The 18,773-nt window shown below is 35.3% G+C and overlaps 2 protein-coding genes across 2 annotated transcripts; both read right to left on the minus strand.

Annotated features, from left to right (window-relative positions):
- Window positions 1–147: 147 nt before the first annotated feature.
- Window positions 148–5,413, minus strand: LOC116120159 (2,3-bisphosphoglycerate-independent phosphoglycerate mutase). The gene is made up of 10 exons (XM_031406097.1): window positions 5,272–5,413; window positions 5,003–5,158; window positions 4,636–4,763; window positions 3,906–4,056; window positions 3,630–3,833; window positions 2,820–3,244; window positions 2,415–2,607; window positions 2,232–2,327; window positions 800–955; window positions 148–631 (listed from the first exon to the last, which is right to left on the minus strand). The coding sequence occupies exons 2-10, from the start codon at window positions 5,156–5,158 to the stop codon at window positions 467–469; spliced, it is 1,674 nt and encodes a 557-aa protein (XP_031261957.1). The 5' UTR covers window positions 5,272–5,413; the 3' UTR covers window positions 148–466.
- Window positions 5,414–10,713: 5,300 nt separating this feature from the next.
- Window positions 10,714–11,741, minus strand: LOC116120163 (protein LURP-one-related 8). Its single transcript, XM_031406102.1, has 2 exons — window positions 11,339–11,741; window positions 10,714–11,230 (listed from the first exon to the last, which is right to left on the minus strand). The coding sequence occupies exons 1-2, from the start codon at window positions 11,588–11,590 to the stop codon at window positions 10,814–10,816; spliced, it is 669 nt and encodes a 222-aa protein (XP_031261962.1). The 5' UTR covers window positions 11,591–11,741; the 3' UTR covers window positions 10,714–10,813.
- Window positions 11,742–18,773: the final 7,032 nt, after the last annotated feature.

Raw genomic sequence — 18,773 nt, forward strand, 5'->3', positions numbered from 1 at the left:
TTAAAAGAAGGGAAAAAGAGAGAAAGATTAAGGACAAGATTTGTCTTTATATGCCCCCTCTTTGTATTTTTCTTTATAAGGCTAACATCTCTCTCTCTCTCTCTCTCTCTCTATATATATATATATATATATAGTAGTAATCATATCTTTTTCATAATAAATATTGGAATATGCCGCACCCTCTACAAGGCTAGGCCTAGATGCATGGAATGGAAGTGAAACAAACAAAACTTGTTTAGGGTTTACAAAAGGAAGATTTTCCAACTACATTGTAATTGTTAGGTCTGCCTCCAACATACAGCAGCCAAAATATAATTTTCCAAAATATAATATTCCGATAGCGGGAGATGCTGAAGCATCACAATGCTAAAATCACTCAAAATTTTAATTTAATTTATTGTTTCACTTCTCAAGTTAAAATCACATGTTGTCATTGCTCTGCTATTACTTTTTTCTGCTCTTCAGCCTAGGCATCATATACTTCAATCAGACTTGGCTCGTACTCAGCCGGGGCCTCGTATCCATGGAGATTTATGACTGTTGCTGCTACATTGGCAAGCCCAGCACCGGGAAGATCCGATCGGAACCTGACATCGTTTGGCAGTCCAGGACCTCCAATTGCAATAGGCACCTATATCCCAAATGAAAAATGCAAATGTAACGGTTTTCTGAACATTATATAACAAAAAAGGATAAATTATGTCACCAGTTGACAGTTGAGGGCATAGATGCATCCTCTATTTACCAATTTCTTTCAGAAAATTGAGAAAAGCTAAAGTTGAGAGTTCAGAAAAATTACCGGCTGAAGAGTGTGAGAAGTAAGTACTTGAATCTTGCCATCCTTGCCAAGAGCAGGCTCCCCAGATTTGTTCCTCTTCACCATGTCCTTTGTGTTGCCATGATCCGCAGTGATGACATATATTCCACCAACTTGTTCTATTGCATCAATAATCATCTGAAATTGAACATCTTTCCATCATCAGGCAACAAAAACAAGACGACTTTTAGCAGAACAGCTATGTGGAAAACTAATAAATTAGTCATAAAAAATTTCATAAACTATAATTATGGAACTCAGAATTCAAAAAGGGAAATCTGAAATCTCAACAGTCTGAGACAATTAATCTTGACATGATACTTTCAATTAAAAAAAAAAAAAAAACAGATAATAAAGAGAGAAGTATGAGAGAGAGAGAGAGAGAGAGAGAGAGGGCGGCGTTTCATCCTTTGCTTTAGACTTTTCATTGAGAGAAGCTATTCATCATTCATATTGCTGAGTGATCTATAGAAAATTTACTTTAATATCACAAGAGCAAATAGCAGAGGCATTTTTATTAATATGTTCCAAATTAGGCCATGAGCTTTAAGAATAATATTCTACATCCTTGATGGCAGACATGATATTTGCATGATTTATGGAGTGAAAAATCTGAATATACGAAATCAATGGAACATAATTAAGCAGTGAAACTGAAGGAAGAAATGGAAGTTAAGAGAGCAGAAAGGGATATCGATCTAGGAATACCATCCAAGAAAAAGGAGTAGGTGAAAATGATAGATGCCACAAAGTGCCCCAATGAAACATCAACTACTACCATATTACATTCTTGCACATGCATAGGTGATAGCTAGATCCTAGAAACCAAAATGTTCAGCCCTTTTCTTTGTCTCACAATGCCGTCCTTGAGATACATAGATAAAGTCATTTATGGAAAGTGGAAAGAGGAAGTTATCTGCTTTAAAGAAATTCTTGAAGATAAAGGAAAAGAAGGTTTGTGGTTAATAATTCTTTCTCAAGTTTAATCTGTCAAAAGTGGTGAGTGGGAATAAAGAATTTCAAAACATGGGAAAAGCCCAAAGTTAGCAGAGCTACTGATTTAGTGGAAGAGGAGGATAAGATTTATTTGACGAGGATGCTCTTAGAAAAATCTCTACATATACGGAACTTTCTGATCTCAGAAGATAACTGCAGAAAAATCAGTCAGGAGAAGAAAGTTGCAAATGCTTGGAAAAAATGTTGAATTTGAAATTGGCAAGGAGTTACAGATAAAACTGGATCATTCATACAGGAAAAAAAATCGTCTCCTGTTCCAGTCAACAAAATAGTTGGGAAAAACATTAAAGCAAAGGGGCTAAGTTGAGGAGGTGAGAAAACTAAAATACTAGCAGTAAAATATCAACCATGAAAACACATTAAATGGTAGATTGCATAAACACTAAAGCCATAATACCTTGACAGCTTCATCAGCAGCCTTGCATGCCACGACTGTTGCCTCAATATCTCCAGTGTGCCCCACCATGTCACTATTTGGAATGTTAACACGTATCTAAGAAACAGCCAAAGCAATAATAATCAGTTCAATTTGGACTGTCAGTCTCAAATGTCACATTGTAAGTCCTTTAATTTTAATTACCTGGTGGAATCTGCGACTAAGGATAGCCTTCTTTGCCCTTTCAGCAATTTCAATGGCCTTCATCTTTGGCTGAACGTTGAATGTAATTCCAACATCACTAGGAATTTCCACATATTCCTCCAATTCTTGGTTGAAATACCCAGAGCGGTTTCCATTCCAGAAAAAAGTGACATGTCCAAATTTGACAGTCTCACTGTGGATTTAAAAAAAACAAAAAGCGTATAATAACAACTATAGCAGTATAGAGTAAAATAGATGACTAGGATTATATTTTAACAAAGAATAAGTCCTAGGTCAAGCAAAACAAAAACGTGAGCAAAAGAATGAAATTTAACATGTTTATGAAGAAAATAAAGAATATTTTTAACATGTTTGTAACATGAGACAAACTAGGTGGAAACTGACCTGCAAGCAAAAGTACGGACACCATTATGCACCAGATATTCACCAGATGTTCTATCTATCTCGGGTGGAGAAACAAGGTAATGGCTTGGAAGTTTCAATTCTCCATCATATTGAAGCATCCCAGCATAACGGATTTTAGGGAATCTTACCCGATCAAATTTGTCAAAATCTTCATATTCTAGGGCCTTAGCAAGCATAACCATCCTATCCGCACGGAAGTTGACAGTAACCACAGCATCACCATCCACTATTGGACCCACAGCCTTATCATTCTCGTCAACAATAACAAATGGAGGTATGTACTGGTCACTGATTTTGGGATCTTCCCTCAATTTCTTAATAGCTTCAACAGCATTCCTAAATTTGTGTGGGGCTTCTCCAAGAACTTGGGCATCCCATCCTCGTTTCACAACGTTCCAGTCATTCTGCCAAAATCCAAATTAAGGTCATTAAATTATTTAATTAAGTGGGTACAGCCCAGATCAAAGTTAGCTGATGGTATCCCTTGCTTTAATGGTAAAACATAAAGCAAATTTTTTGAACAAAAAATCAAAATCTCAAATGAATAAGCCAAAACAACTTTTTCAAGGAGATTCAAGGAACGTCAGCCCAAGTATGAAAGCCACATTACAGATAGGCAATAAGCAGACTTTCCACTAAAAATTATAACAATACCCAGTGAAGAGCACAATAACACACAAATAGGAAAAGGAAAAATAAATAAGGAGATGGGGGAAAGAGCGATACAAGTAATTACAATAAAAAGTCATAGTAAAGCTTGTAGATATCCAAACAGTATACATTTCATACCTCATAACGATCCATAGTGACGTACATGCGGCCTCCACCAGATGCAATCTGTGCATCAATACCTTTCGTACGTAAATCTGAAAGATCCTTCTCAAGAGTTTCTACAAAGCCTACACTTGAACCATCCAAAACATCACGCCCATCAGTGAGAATATGAACACGAATTCTTTTAGCACCACGCTCACTAGCTCCTTTCAGCAACAACTGCACAAATAAAAATTATATAAAATACAGAAATAATATTGACATGAGTCCTCAAGTAGAACGCTTTTTAACCTGCAACTGATCAAGCCTGGAGTGTACTCCACCATCACTCAATAACCCAATGAGGTGCAAGGTTCCAGTTTCGAAGGATTCCTTTATGTACTTAAATCCTTCTCCATCATAGATTTTTCCAGAGGCCAGAGCAATGTCAACAAGCTTTGCACTGCATTCAAAATTTAATAAGTTCTCAAACTCACAGCTAGATTCATGTATGCCATATCAGATATTGGTAGAACAATTCATATCAATATTTAACACAACATGCATCTGTCACAGAGTACAAAAACTTTCAGAATTGTGGGAGCTGAGGTAATTAGACTCAAAATGTTAATTACAGGTTTCTTTGCCCCAAGTAATCTGATAAACTTCCAGTTGAAGATTATTAACACCTTATTCACCCTATGTTTAATCTCTAAAGCTCCTTATATTTTTAGTATGAATTATCTCTGAGACTCTTCTTTCACTTTTAAAGCTGTAATGAGTATCCGATTAGAAAATTTAATTAATCAATTCTCTTCAAACATATTTAAGTTAACATAATTAAAGATACCAGGACACGGAATGCTGGTACCTAAAACCCCAAGAAATATAAGCAATTAATCCCTTTCCGAGTGGTAAAGTAAACACTCTCATGTTCATTAGCCCCTTCTTAAGTTAAAAAAATTGAACAATCCGTAAAACCATTACAGATGCAACCGAAGCTTTTAAAAAGAAGGAAAAAGAAAAGGGAAGAGAATATCACCCTTGGGCAAAAATACGTCCAGCTCCGAGTGCGTTATGGCCGACTTCACTGTTCCCCATGTCATCTTCTGATGGAAGCCCAACTGCAGTACCATGAGCCTTAATCAACCTCCATTTCTCAGGGGCTCCCTTCGAAAGAAAAAGATTAAAAATAAGTTAGACATCCTCACATTCCATAAAACTGAAATATAATGATACAGCAAGTGTTGGGATCTGATCCTGATCCATCTAAAATTAAATGTCGGTACAACCTATGTTTGGTTAAAATTTGTGAAATGAAGAAGTGAAAAATGAAAATAGTTTATAGATCTGCATACTTTTGATTAGAAAGGAAGGAAGGACAAAAATCAAAAATCAAAAATAGATACCTCCTTGAGCTTGTCCATGGTGGGAGTTTCAGCGACATGGATGCAGTTATACTGATCGGGCTTATTCTCACCCCAACCATCCAAAACAACCAACGCTATAGTATTATTCCTAGGGATCCTTCCATGTTGTTTCAATTTCCATTGGGTGTTCTCCATCTATGAAATCCAATTAATATAATAATATAACAACTATAATCACAGCAAATCAATCGCAAGCAAATTGAATTGAAATAAAATCAATCAACTACAAATCCATGTCCAATCCTTACCTTATAAATTGAAGGCGAAGTGTGAGTGAACTAACAGAAACAACCAGAAACGGAAGCAACGAGAGAAAGAAAGAGAAGGACAAACCCTTATCTTAGTGATTTGTATATTTATATTAGATCTCCCGTCTGCGTAAACCGTTTGATATGAAAAAACCATGGTCACACGTACCCTCTGCTTTTGACTTCAAAGCGTAACAACCCCGTGCCGCAGCACGTGATTTTTTCCTCAAATTTTCTTTAAACCCCCCGAATATTCCCGAACTCTTTTTTACCGCCAAAACTGGGGGCCTGGTAAAAAAACAAATCTGTGTCCCAGTAAAAATAAGATTTTGGGTGCGTTTAGTTCATTATTTTGTATAAGATTTTGGAAATAATTTTGGATAGTTAGATAGGGGAGTATTACAAGGTAAAATTTATAAATTTATAAAAAAAACCCCAAGGTTTACTAATTTAATTTAACACCTCAATATATAAAATGATAAAAATACCCCCACCATCCACAGTGCCAGATTCCGGTCACCACTGCCAGAATCTGGCCAGAAAATTGCGTTACAATACAGACCGGTCGGATATGTGTCATAACGCGTCGATCTGGCTGGAAAAGGCCAGATCTACGGTCAAATGTGGCCGTCAACGGCCGCAAAGGGCTATCTTTGGATATGACCGTCGTTTTTTGTCAACAATGGCCAAGTTTTAACCGTCGTAGAAAGCCAGATCGGTGAATAGAGGCAAGTTCCGAGCTTGATGTAAGCCGTTGTGATAGATTGCTACTACCACCGATGGTGGTTGCCAGAATCTGGCAAGTATAGATGAGTAGGGGTGCTTTTGCTAATTTTTAAACTTTTTTTCTAGATGTATTTAGTGAAATTAATAAACTTAAGGAGTCTAAAAGTAATTAAAAAATACACTAATATTTCTAAAATAATGTACCAAACAATATTTATGGAATAAGATTGAGAATATAGGTAAAAATATTGAACCAAACACTCCCAATTTACTCAAATATCAGGGCTATTGTTGTCATTGAGCTAAATATAATAGGTAAATCTGAAAATGTGAATTGGGTTAGGTGCAACCAAGAGTCTTCCTCGCTATTTCTAGCATCGGTCACATCACGCACGTGACGTGAGTGACTTAGACATTTAATTAGTAGAAGGGGTTATATTTAATTTAATCAGGAGTAAACAATATTTTTGGTTTAATGATATTTTTTACATCGTTTTAATATCATAGTACCACCATTCTCTTCTAGGTCATCAGTCACCAAAACCATTTAAAACTTGACTATCAAATAATTAGGGTTTACATAATCATTCCTTCCAAGTTAAATTTCGATCAATCACAACCTTTAATCATTGAAAGATTTATGGATATCTTCTTTTAAAAAACTTAACAGATTAGATCGAGTTTATTCTCTGTTCATTGTCGAAAAATAAATTTAAATAACAAAATAATATTTTAAATGACTGTGGATAGAAAAATATCATTAAATTATTATTGGGAAGGTGATACTACATTGTATTAATTAATCACTTGTACAAAAGTAATAAGACAGCAGAAGGCATGCGCGCATGCCCTCTCTTGAATATTATACAGAAGTAGCGGTTGACTCCAACGGCAAAAACGGCAGTGGATTATTAAGTAGCACCTAACCGAACCGGCCTCTTCTATTGTCAAGTTGAAAAGGAAGTGGCAGTGGGTGGTGGATGTGTGAAATAAGGCCAAAGTCATGTACCACGCCTCGTTATACATCATCAAAATTTATTAATAATTAGTCACATATATCATTGTTGGAAAACTAAACCCATGTTGTTGGGCTCTCTTCGGAATTCGGCTCACATTGTGAACCACACATCCTCGTACAAGAAATAGGGCCACAATAGTCTTGGATCTATAGTGTTACTAACCTACCCCAGATTTGTCAACACATCCTAGACTAAAAACTAAACCCAAAGGCCCAAAAAAACGGTGAGATAAGACCGTCTTTCGTCACCTCCAACCCAAACCCATACGTCCATCGAGTCAATTTTCTAAGGTCGCACGCATTATAGGATGTTTGTACCAAGAGGTAAACAAAGGATAATATTACATTTATAATTCAATCTCATAAATTTTCTCTCATAACTCTGACATGACAGTTCGCAATAGGTTTTGTCAACCCAATTGCGAGCTGACAAATTACAAACTATCACGTCGAGGTTATAAAATAAAATTTGTAAGATTGGGTTATGAGTCAATCTTTATTGAGTAAAAAAAAGATCGTTAAGAAAGGGTAATTGTGGTTGGATTCCTAACATGTCAACACATGGATTGGCTGTAACATTTTTTTTTTTTTTTTCTAACTCATCCCATGTCGTTGAGTAGGTTTGACTATAATACCATTTAGAGTAAACGACATTTTCCCACCCAAGGTTTGGCGAATTTGCAAGTTCTCACCCCTAGTTTCATAAATTACAGATTCCCACACTTAAATTAATGTTGTTATTTTTTTCTCAAAATAACCTCTATTTCTCAAATAACCCCCAGAGGATTCCAGCCAAGCCAAGAATCTGGCCTGATTCCTACACCATTGGACCTCCCCGACACCACCATCAACATCCCTTATCCTCCTCACCAAAACCCTGAACTTTTTCCACCTGATTGCACATCGGTGAGGTGTCGGAATTTGGTTGGAAAGGGGCTAAAAAATGCAAAAACCTAAGGGAGAGGCGACGGCAATCGACGGGTAATTGTAGTTGGCGATGTTAGGGGTTTTGGTGGGGGGGAAGCCAGCAATGCTATTGGTGATCTTGGGGGTGGTTTTCGATGTCAGGATTTGACGCAATTTGAATGAAACTTCGATTGACACTAAAAGCAACGACTAGCAATTAAGGGGTTTAATCAGGCAGGGAGGTTAGGGGTTTTGATGTGGGGATTGATGGAATTATAATTTAAAAGTAGGAATCTACAATTTATGAAATCAATGGTGGAAACTTCAGATTGGCCAAACCTTCGGTGGGAAAGTCGTTTACTTAACCATTTATAGCTGCTCATTCTTTGCGGTACACTCCTACCATTGGTTTCTTTAATAAATTTGGTACTAATGAAAGAAAGTTTCTTACGTAAATAGTTGAGTGACCCCACTTTAACTAAACAATGTGAATTTCTATAATCCCAAACCCACCTGTCCATATTATCAATTCTAAGGCATCAATTTTGAGTGTACAAACATTGTTGCGGTAAATCTTTTCATCTTTTAAGAAAAAAGGCAAAAGGGAATGGGCCGAGGAATGCCCATTCCCTTGTTTACTTTGCCTTTTGTTGGCGGAATGGGAATGGCCATTCCATAGGATTGGTATTCCAAAGATGGGGGAATCGCAAATATTACTCTTTCACCCTTGTTCTAAACTTCTTTTCCCAAATTTACCCTGAGTTTAATTTACTTAAATTTATTATTTTAATTAAAATATAAATAACTGAAATATTAAATTACAATTTGGCCATATTACTTCACCTAAGAACAGCCGCTAATGTGACGATCGTCGGAATTACACAGAATTTTTTGTTTAAAAAAAAAATGAAAGAATAATTTTTTGAATCGTGTATCGTATCTTATCGTAAGATACGCCTTTTCAAAAAATTAATAAAAATAATCAAAATTTTCTAAAAATAATATAATCCCCAAGATTAATAAAGAATTTTGTGGTATTAGACTTTAAATTACGGTATTACATAATCAAAATTAATCACAAATTCCAAGATCAAATCAATATCTATATCTCCACTTTTATTATATCATGTAAAATGGGCAATCATTCCTCTTCACTCTCCATGTAAAATAGGTAAACTTGGAAGGTTTTAGTGAATGGGTTGGGTAACCGGTTTCGACCGAATTTTTTTTGTACCTTTGGCCCAATTAATAAAACCGTATCGATTTATATCGATATTTTTAAGGATACGAACGGATACGTATCGTATTGTAGGATAAATATCAACGTATCGAATAGTTTTGGATATACTCTCTATACGTATCGTTGGCGACCTGTATCGAGTCGTATCGTATGATACGTATCGGGTATCGTAGGATACTAACAACCATGGTCGGAATTACACATAATTTTTTGTTTTAAAAAAAAAATGAAAGAATAATTTTACATTTATTAAATAAAATATATATTAGTATTTAGTAGTACATATAAATGTTTTATTTAAAATAAAAATACTTGTTTAATTGATTTTTAATGGGTTCTATTGATACATGATTTTGACACCAACAACTTCACACGTGTAAAATGCTAAGAGATCACACGTGAGATGATTATAGTAAACAAGTAAGATATTGTTTTCACAATAGCATGCAAAGACATAAATAATAAAGGAGACAGTAAGGTTTTTATAGTGGTTCAGATGCTTAAACCAAATTCTACATCTACTGTATTCTTTTATATGAGTGTATTCTTAGTTGTTAGCCAATATTACAAGAGGTCGCAGTAATTACAAGTGCTTGGTGTTCTTATAGAATGTCAAACCGGTCTCTTTCTTGTAGTGTGTCTTTGCTATTTTCTTTGTTGAATTCAAGAGTGTCTAATATTGATTTTGTGAGAGAGAACTGTCTATTTATAACCGTTGTACTCAAGGTAATGATTATACTTTTGCATCTGGCCTGGTGCCGTGCTAATCTCTCACGTCTTCCCATTAATTGAGAACTCAAAAAATATTCTTAAATTAAACGGAGCTTGTAGAGGTGTGTGAACCAAATTCATTTATAGACAAACTTTTGAATCGATTGGATTCTCTGAATTCTTATTGGTGGTCGCTGATGTCAACCCTTATTTTATACAAAACAGGTTCAATTACGTGAGAGAAGAATATACATTAAATTTGAGTGTATTTTTGCCCAAAGAAAACACAATTCTTTGCCATTCATCTTTATTATTACAATTTACAAGTAAACAACGTAATCATATTTTATTTCTTCACACATTGCCATTCCAATCTCCATACCCATTCCACAACGTAATTCTTTAGCATGCCTCTTTAATTAAAATATGTATAGGTGAAATGTGGAGTATTTCTTATGATATTAATTTTTTTTTTCTTAAATAATACATGATAATTAATAATTACATATATCGGATCAATTAGCCTTAATTTTTGCAAGAACAAGGGAGGCCTTCTACTTGATTAATAAATTTTCTTTATTAAAAAAGGATTTACATGAACATGTAGTAGTGATAGGAATAGGAATGGCCACGGCAGTTTGAAAACCAAAAACCAACCCAGAGAAAAAGAAAAAAGAAAAAAAATATTTTGGATATCTACACCCCCACTTGCAGCTTGGTTTTTTTATATAAAAGGAAAAAAAACCAAACTTTTCAGGACAGGAATTGAAAAACAAAAAAAAAAGGGTGAGTGACGGTGGTCGGCGGTGGCGGTTCTGCTGTGCTACAATCTGCCATTCTCTCAAAGGAAAAAAAAAAGCTGATATATATGTATATATTTTATATATATATACTATTTAGTTTAGGAAAATGATTAGCTAGAGTTGTAAAAAGAAAAAAAATTATGAGGAAAAGCGTCGGGAAGAACCGAACATCTGATCCAGGAGAATAACGAGGGCCATGGCAAATGGCGTATCGATTTCCGGCTGTACAATCAGACGGAATACATCGACGCCAAAGGCCACTCCTCCTACTGCTTCTTTTTTCTTTATCTCCGCTACTCGCCTCCTCTTTCCGTCGTACACGGAGCAGGATCGTTGGGTGTACGATCCCTCTATTTGATAGATCACGTTCTTGTTGTTGTTGTTGTTGTTGTTGGACGACGAAGATGATCCCGTTCCGTTATGATCATAACTAATACGACACACGTGAGCCAAGCACTTGTTGTTGAGGAGATTCACGTTCTTCCTCACGGAAAAACGCGGATTAACGTCCGTTTCTCCGTCGTACACCAGCCAGTTGTCCCCAAGGCTCAACCTCTGATAAAGGTGATAAATTGAGCATCATTTTGAGATATATATATTAACAAAAAAAAAAAAAAAAAAATAGTAAAGGAGATAATTTGAAAGCATTTTATAAACATATACCTTACGGCGGATGGTGAGAAGAGGCTTGCCGGCGGCGTCCATGAGGAGGATCTCAACCTTATGGCCTTGCATGTAGTTATCAACTCTAAAAACCAGGTCGCCCTTGCCGTCATAAACGGTGAATCCATTACAGTTAAAGAGTAGAGATTTCTTCCAGACAGTGAGGACGGCCTCCTTTCCGTCCGACGCCGGGCACTTGGTGGTGGTGGTGGTTGGTAAGGTGACGGTGGCGTTAGGATAAACCTTTGTCATTCCTGGATTGCAGTACGTGAAGGATGCCAGCCTATTCTTGAGTATTAGGTCAACTGATTTACCAGTAACCCTAGAAGAGATTGAGGTAGATGAAGAAAAAGAGAGGAAGAGTTGGGTTCGGTTTGAGTTTGGAAATGAATGACCTAACTGAGCATGAATGGGATTTATATATATTGATGGCTCCAACTGTAAAAAAATGCCTTTACAAGAAGAAAGGTTAAATCACAACCACCAATGGCCAAGGGCCGCACTAAAGCTAAAAAAGTCAAACACGAGTGCGCCACCATCACGTGACGTCAACACTCCATTTATGATATTTTATTGGACGAAGAAATTAAGAAAATAAGAAAATCAGTCGGTAATGGTGAGGGAGGAGATAGAGACATAATATCATTTTAGTCCCTGAAACCTCTGGCGATTAATTAAGGACATTCATTTAAAATACTATAATTTTTAGTCCTTACACTTAATCAAATAGATGTCAAAAGACAATAATACCCTTAAAGCCCATAATTATTAAGTTTTGCTTAATTTCTTCGTTGTGATGTAGAATAAGGGTATTATTGTCTTTTAATACCTATTTTTTGTTAAAATCATATAGTATTTTATCTGGATAGAGGTGGTGAAGTAATGATAAGAATAAGAACAAGAATGGTTTATTAATTAATTATAATTAAATTAATTAAGTCTAATCTATCCATGTCTTTATCTTTACTTCCAAGGCAAATAAATATAATAGTACATAAAATCAAAATTTGTGGCTGAGGACCAATTCGCGGTGGAGGAGTGGACACCTGTACAAATTTCTTAGATATTTTTTATTTTTTTAAGATTATAGTTATTTGATTGGCTATAGTGAGAGCGACTCCCACCAATTATATATTAGAAGAGCCAATTTGACCTCTGAATTTTAATATTATTACTCATTTGATTGGATCTATCTTACTCTTAAGATAAAATTAATTAATTAATTAAATAGGGAATTAATTAATTAATAGGTTTCCATTAGATTTGGTGGTGTGTTTCAGTGCCCTACATGGCTGTTCCTAAACCTAATCCTAATCTCTATCTCCAACTTCCTTCCTTTATTAGTAGGACTCCTTTATACTCCAAAGTCACGTGTGATATTGAAAGCCACTCACAATTAATGCATCTCTTTTAAGGTTTACTTTATTTTAATATGTAGGGTCGTTCGATACGAAAAACTAATCATTAATCCCACTTAAATCGGGAATCTAACCTAAAACCGTGTGTTTATCTATATTATCTCTAATTCGTCTTAATCATTTGGACTACTCATAGATGAGTACTATTTTAATAAACTCTTCTTCTATAAGTTTTATTTGAATAAGTCGTACCAAACAAACTCTAACTGTTATTAAAAAATAAAGTTGTATCAATTGAAAGTGAAGCTCGTTGTCGAAGCAATGGCTTTAACATGTAAAGAAGGTAGCCGGAATTGTAAATACAAGGTATAAAGAAATAGTTAGAAGTCATGAACTAGAGGCTAAAAGCCCCCATTTATGATATTATTATTGATAAACTTTTTTTTTTTTTTTTTTTGAGTAACCATGGTGTTCGAGCCTGTTTACAAACAGCTCGACTAATCCTTGGGAGAGACTAGCCCAACAATCCGTTGCCACGATTTTTTCTTAAATCGCGGATGCTTTGATGGAGAATCAAACTTGAGACTGTGCGTCTATCCACAATTCGTCATAACCATCTGGACTACCCACGGATGAGTCTACTACTTCAATAAACTCTTCTTCTATAAGCTCTACTTGAATAAGTCGTACCAAACAGACTCTAACTGTTATTAAAAAATGAAGTTGTATTAGTGAAGCTCATTGGCGAAGCAATGGCTTTAACATGTAAAGAAGGTAGCCGGAATTATAAATACAAGGTATAAAGAAATAGTTAGATGTCATGAACTAGAGGCTAAAAGCCATGGACAAGAGCCTGTTTACGATAATTATTATCAATAAACTTTTTTTTTTTGATAACCATAGTGTTTGAGCCTGTTTACGAGCAGTTCAACTAATCATTGAGAGAGACTAGCCCAACAATCAATCGCCACGACTTTTTCTTAAATCGTGGATGCTTAGATCGGGAATCGAACTTAGACTATGCGTTTATTCACAATTCGTCATAACCATCTGGACTACCTATGGACGAGTCTACTACTTTAATAAACTCTACTTGAATAAGTCGTACCAATCAAACTCTCACTGGTATTAAAAAATGAAGCCGAAGGTAGCCGGAATTGTAAATACAAAGGTATAAAGAAATAGTTAGATGTCACGAGGTAGAGGCTAAAAGTAAAAGCCATGGACAGGAGCAGGCGTCGGTGCAAAGCTATACATATATATCAGGCTTGACTTTTAATTTATGGAAACACTAACACAAGCATCATTTGATTCCATAAGTCTAATATTTAGTAATTACATTGGCCGACCAAAGGCACAACTAGTATTAGGCCAACTTGACTTTTCTCAATTGTTACTAGAATCCAAAAAACAAGAGTAAAGCACATTTACCCACCCAAAGTTTGACGAATCTATAGTGTCCACCCGTGGTTTCATAAATTGGAAATTCCCACCTAATTTTAAAGTTCAAACGTTAGGTTAACAGCTAAAAGGCTATTTAGGTTTTTTTTTTATCCGAAAAATAGTAAACCCTAATCTCTTTCACTCTCCCAAATTAGTAAAATTTCAAAATAACCCTCCACATCTTAAAAATTTCTCAGAACCCAACCCTTCCACTCCGCCTCCAACTCCACCACCACCACTAGTCCACCAATACCAGCACTACCAGTGACCAAATCTGGCCACTGCAGAGAAGAGGAAAAGAGAAAGAGAAAAAAGAAAAGTGAAAGAGGCGGAGAAGAGATAAGGAGAAAGAGCGAGAGAAAAGAGAAGTGAGAAAGAGGCGGAGAAGATCCCGACGACCAGATTTGGTTGCCATAGAGAAGAGGAAGGTTGAAGAAGAGGGTGTTAGTGAAATGAATATGGTTATACGCGTCTCCAACCATATTAAATATAAAATAATTTAAGCAATTATAAAATATATATATATATATATATATATATATTAAAATCTCATTTCTAGATGCTTTTTTTGAAAAGTAGAGCTACAATTTTTCAATCATTCCAGATGCTGCAATAAATGGCAAAGAAAGATAAAGAGAGTATTAGTGAAATAAATTTGAAAGGAATATAGTTACTTTGCTAATTCTATTAATTTGAGGGTTGGAAAGTAATTTATTATTTTACTGATTGTTATAATAAGGGGTAAAAAGGGTATTTGATTAGTCAAACCTAGTCAAAGCAAAATTTACCTTAACAAAGTTTAAAATTGGGTGGGAATTTACAATTTATGAAACCACAGGGTAGAAACTGTAGCATTGCCAAACCTCGAGTGGGTTAATGTCCTTTACTCATCCAAACAATAACTATTGATTAAAGTCCAAATCACTCTTTGAAACAGTAAAAGCTTTAGATAATTACTCAGACCATCCTCAAATACCACCCCCACTATGATTAAGAATTTAACATAAAAATTAATCACCCACCTGTGTTAGTGATAATACAACTATAATTAACAATTAAGATAAAAATTAAGGGTTTATTTCTAACCCTAATCATTGTCAATGTACTGAACTAATGACTGCTAATTAAAAAGACCCTTTACTAATCTATATTCTGGTTTACTAAAAACAACAAGGTGTGACAAACGAAGCAATCTGTTTGTTTTAGAAAATTGGGTGGCTGCTGTTTTTAGGGCGGCGGTATTTTAAAACTCAAGGTTTGTGGAGGTTGTGTCATATACCTTAAACCATGTATCAGTATATTATCAAGGACAATCAATCAGCTTTTGGCTAAGATTATTGGTCACAAACTGGCTTTCCTCTTCCATCAAAACAAGGGACAAGATGTCTAAACAAAAGCAAAAACAAAGAAAGGAATATGCAAATATGCATGCAAGATATTAAGGAGAAAAGATGGTGGAGTAATTAATATGGTTATATGATAGCCACCACAAAACAAATTCCAGTTATTCCCCACCACCTCACCTTCATTCATCTTTCAAAAGATGATTCGATTCCCCCATCTCATTATCAGACAATCCATACCTTTCTCTTCTCCTGTCTGTCAACCCTTTAGCCACTCTTTTTTATTCCCTTCATCTTTCACTTCCACCTTCCACCTCTTTAACCAACTTCTTTCTGCTTGCATAAAGACCACACACATCTCACACGGCGAATCTCCTCCATGACAAAATAATCATAAACTTATAAACAAGAATATCACCAATAGGCACTTAAACTATAATGTCCCCACAGTTGAATTCTAGATGTTCGATCACATATAAACTTATCAAACTTTTGCATATTTATGTTCATTCTCATGTATTCTTTAACTACATATAAAAATATCATGCAACTATGTTTAATAACAGTCATAGATGTATCTTTCTTCAAGTCTCATCCACTCTTGTGGAACATTAAAATCATAACTTTCTGCATAAGCAAAACAAGATAAAAATACAGGGATCAAAGTTCTTCGGATAAATAGAGATAATGAACTTGATGTCACTGATTAGTTGTCCAATTATAAGACCAATTATAAACTCAACACTCAAGTAACAGGAATCAAGCAAACAAAAGGGTAATGTGAAATTGTACAAAAAGAATGAAAGAATATCATACTCTTTTGACATTACTACTACATGAAATTGATTCTCAATACCCAAATGGACTGCCTAAGATTGTGACTTGACAATGAAATATCAGGTTAACAAGGCATTTTGGCAAACTCAATGATCCAAAATGTATTATTCAGAGAAGAACAACCTCATTTTTCATGAGTTTTAATGTTAGTACAAGTAGACACGCATCTGCATCCCAAATGATGCCCAAGTCCAGGTAATAAAAGGACTCAGAATATCTTGCACACTGGTTTCAATATGCATGGGGAGGAAATAGTAGTCTTTCACGTTGGATATGAATATAGTAATCACTTTTGATTCTCAGGGTTGAAAATCAACCAGCACAAAATCCATATGCAGCTGGTGTCCACAAAAACTTTAAATATTAAGAATCCTTTGATACCCAAAAAAATATATAAATGATTAACGGCCCCTGTTCTTTCACAAAATTAGGGCACAGATTTTATTCAACCATTCAGATTATGTGGCATACTTGAGAATCATAAATATGAGATGTAATCACGGCCATAAAATGTATTGATCTAATATCGACAAGTCATGAAGTAATTTCCGCATGAAAAGAGAACTTTGATTCTGGCCACATCCACCACACATAAAACAAGAAGGAAATACATGAATATGGTATCTGTAAACAACAAAAAGTATCCACCAGGAACAATCTGACACAAAATGTAACAGCCTAGCAAGGGCAAAAAATCATATAGAAACTCCAGGTATAGAGATAATAATTATCTAATCTGACTGTTTATCCAGCTGCACGGAAAAGAAGCACAAGGAATGGAACAAAAAATGAAGCCTCACATGTAAGCAAGTGAATGACTAAATGCTTGAAGGGAAAAAAGGGATCTTGGGAACTTTCTCTTCAGTATTTGTGATAAAGAAATTAAACTGCTTTTATACAGTAATAATTAGAAAAAGTGGAACAAATGCAGGGCTAATGAGAACACAAAGCAACGAGGAGAGTGGAATGAACCTTTGATAGATTTGAAGCCCTTGAAACTTGGAAAATCATTGGTCAACTAAATCATGCATAACTCTATAACAAGCTTATTTGAAAAAATTCTATGAGTTTTTCATCTTTACAATTGTTTGAATAAAACACCAAAAAGACAAATATGCGCATACACACACTTTCACGTGCAACATTGTGGAATAATAGTATAACTATGCTTCATAGAGGAAGAACATTGTAGCTATTAACTTGTCAGAGAAATAGATAAAGGATGATCAAGACAATGAACCCAGATGGAGAGACATTGCATTAGTTGACAGCCAATACTTTCAAGGAAAGCAGAAAGTTTCTAGCAATCTTGAGCTGAGGCAGTATAATACAGAAAACCAGTAGAAAATCCAAAATTTTGGAGTAAATTTGTCGAGCCAATAATTATCAAATTATCCCCCAAAGCACCAAAGGGCAGTAAGCAACTAAAACCAATTCCATCCATTTGGCTTCCTTCTTCATCTTGCCACAATGGAGTTTCCTGAACTCGCTCTTGCAGCTTGGAGGAGGGAGATCTTCTTTATGGCCATCCCTGGCCCCACGAAAAATTACATCGACATTTATTTATAACATTACCAAAACAGGTTTTTTATTTTTTATTTTTAAACTTTGACTCCCATCCTCAAGTTCAGTAGTCTGCTCAGCCCCTGGCAGCTTGCACTTGAGTTTCAATCCTTCATTCAGCCTCAAACCTTCTTTTACCTATTTCTCTTTCTTTAAGTCCATACTTCCTCGCCAGTATTATCAGTAAATCTTTATATAAAGATCTTGAATTCTTGTTACCGAAAATTTGATTAGATAACCCCCCATAATCAACCACAGACCAAATTACCTCTTTAGCCTAACAATGATCAACAATTCCAAGCCCCAAAATAGGCATCCTCTAAAGCCCAGCTAGCTCAATGCCCATCTAGCAAATTGCCAGTTATGTAATGATAATATAAAGACAATGCGAATCCCAACTTGAAGGGAATCCGTAAAGATTCCCTAAGCTTTGTCAACATATTAAGAACCACTCAGACATATGTATTCAACTATTTAGGAGAACCCTTTGTCAAAAGATTGAAGATGAAGGCGCTCAATAATTCTGAAGAGCTCATCTTTGTAAATTAGGCTATGGGGCAAAATGCGGAAACCAAAGGAGCAAATTAATGTCACCAAAGTGATGATTTGGGAATGGTCGGATGGATGAAAAATAGGATGATAATAGATATATCCAAGATCACTCAAATGTTTAAAAAGTGTTGAGACAACGCTACTTAAGGGCAATAAATGATGAAATTGGTTGGGATGATTCTGAAGTGATAACTGATAAAGTTGCATTCAAAACATTAGAAGAGAAAGGGAGAGTTAATTATGAAACATTCATCCATTCCAGAATGTCATAGCAGTCAGAAAAAGAAAATGTTTTAACTATGCTTTAAAATCCCAATGAAAAATAAAAATACAGACATA

This window comes from Pistacia vera, unplaced genomic scaffold (assembly GCF_008641045.1).
Source record: "Pistacia vera cultivar Batoury unplaced genomic scaffold, PisVer_v2 Contig927, whole genome shotgun sequence".
NCBI classification, from domain to species: Eukaryota; Viridiplantae; Streptophyta; class Magnoliopsida; order Sapindales; family Anacardiaceae; genus Pistacia; species Pistacia vera.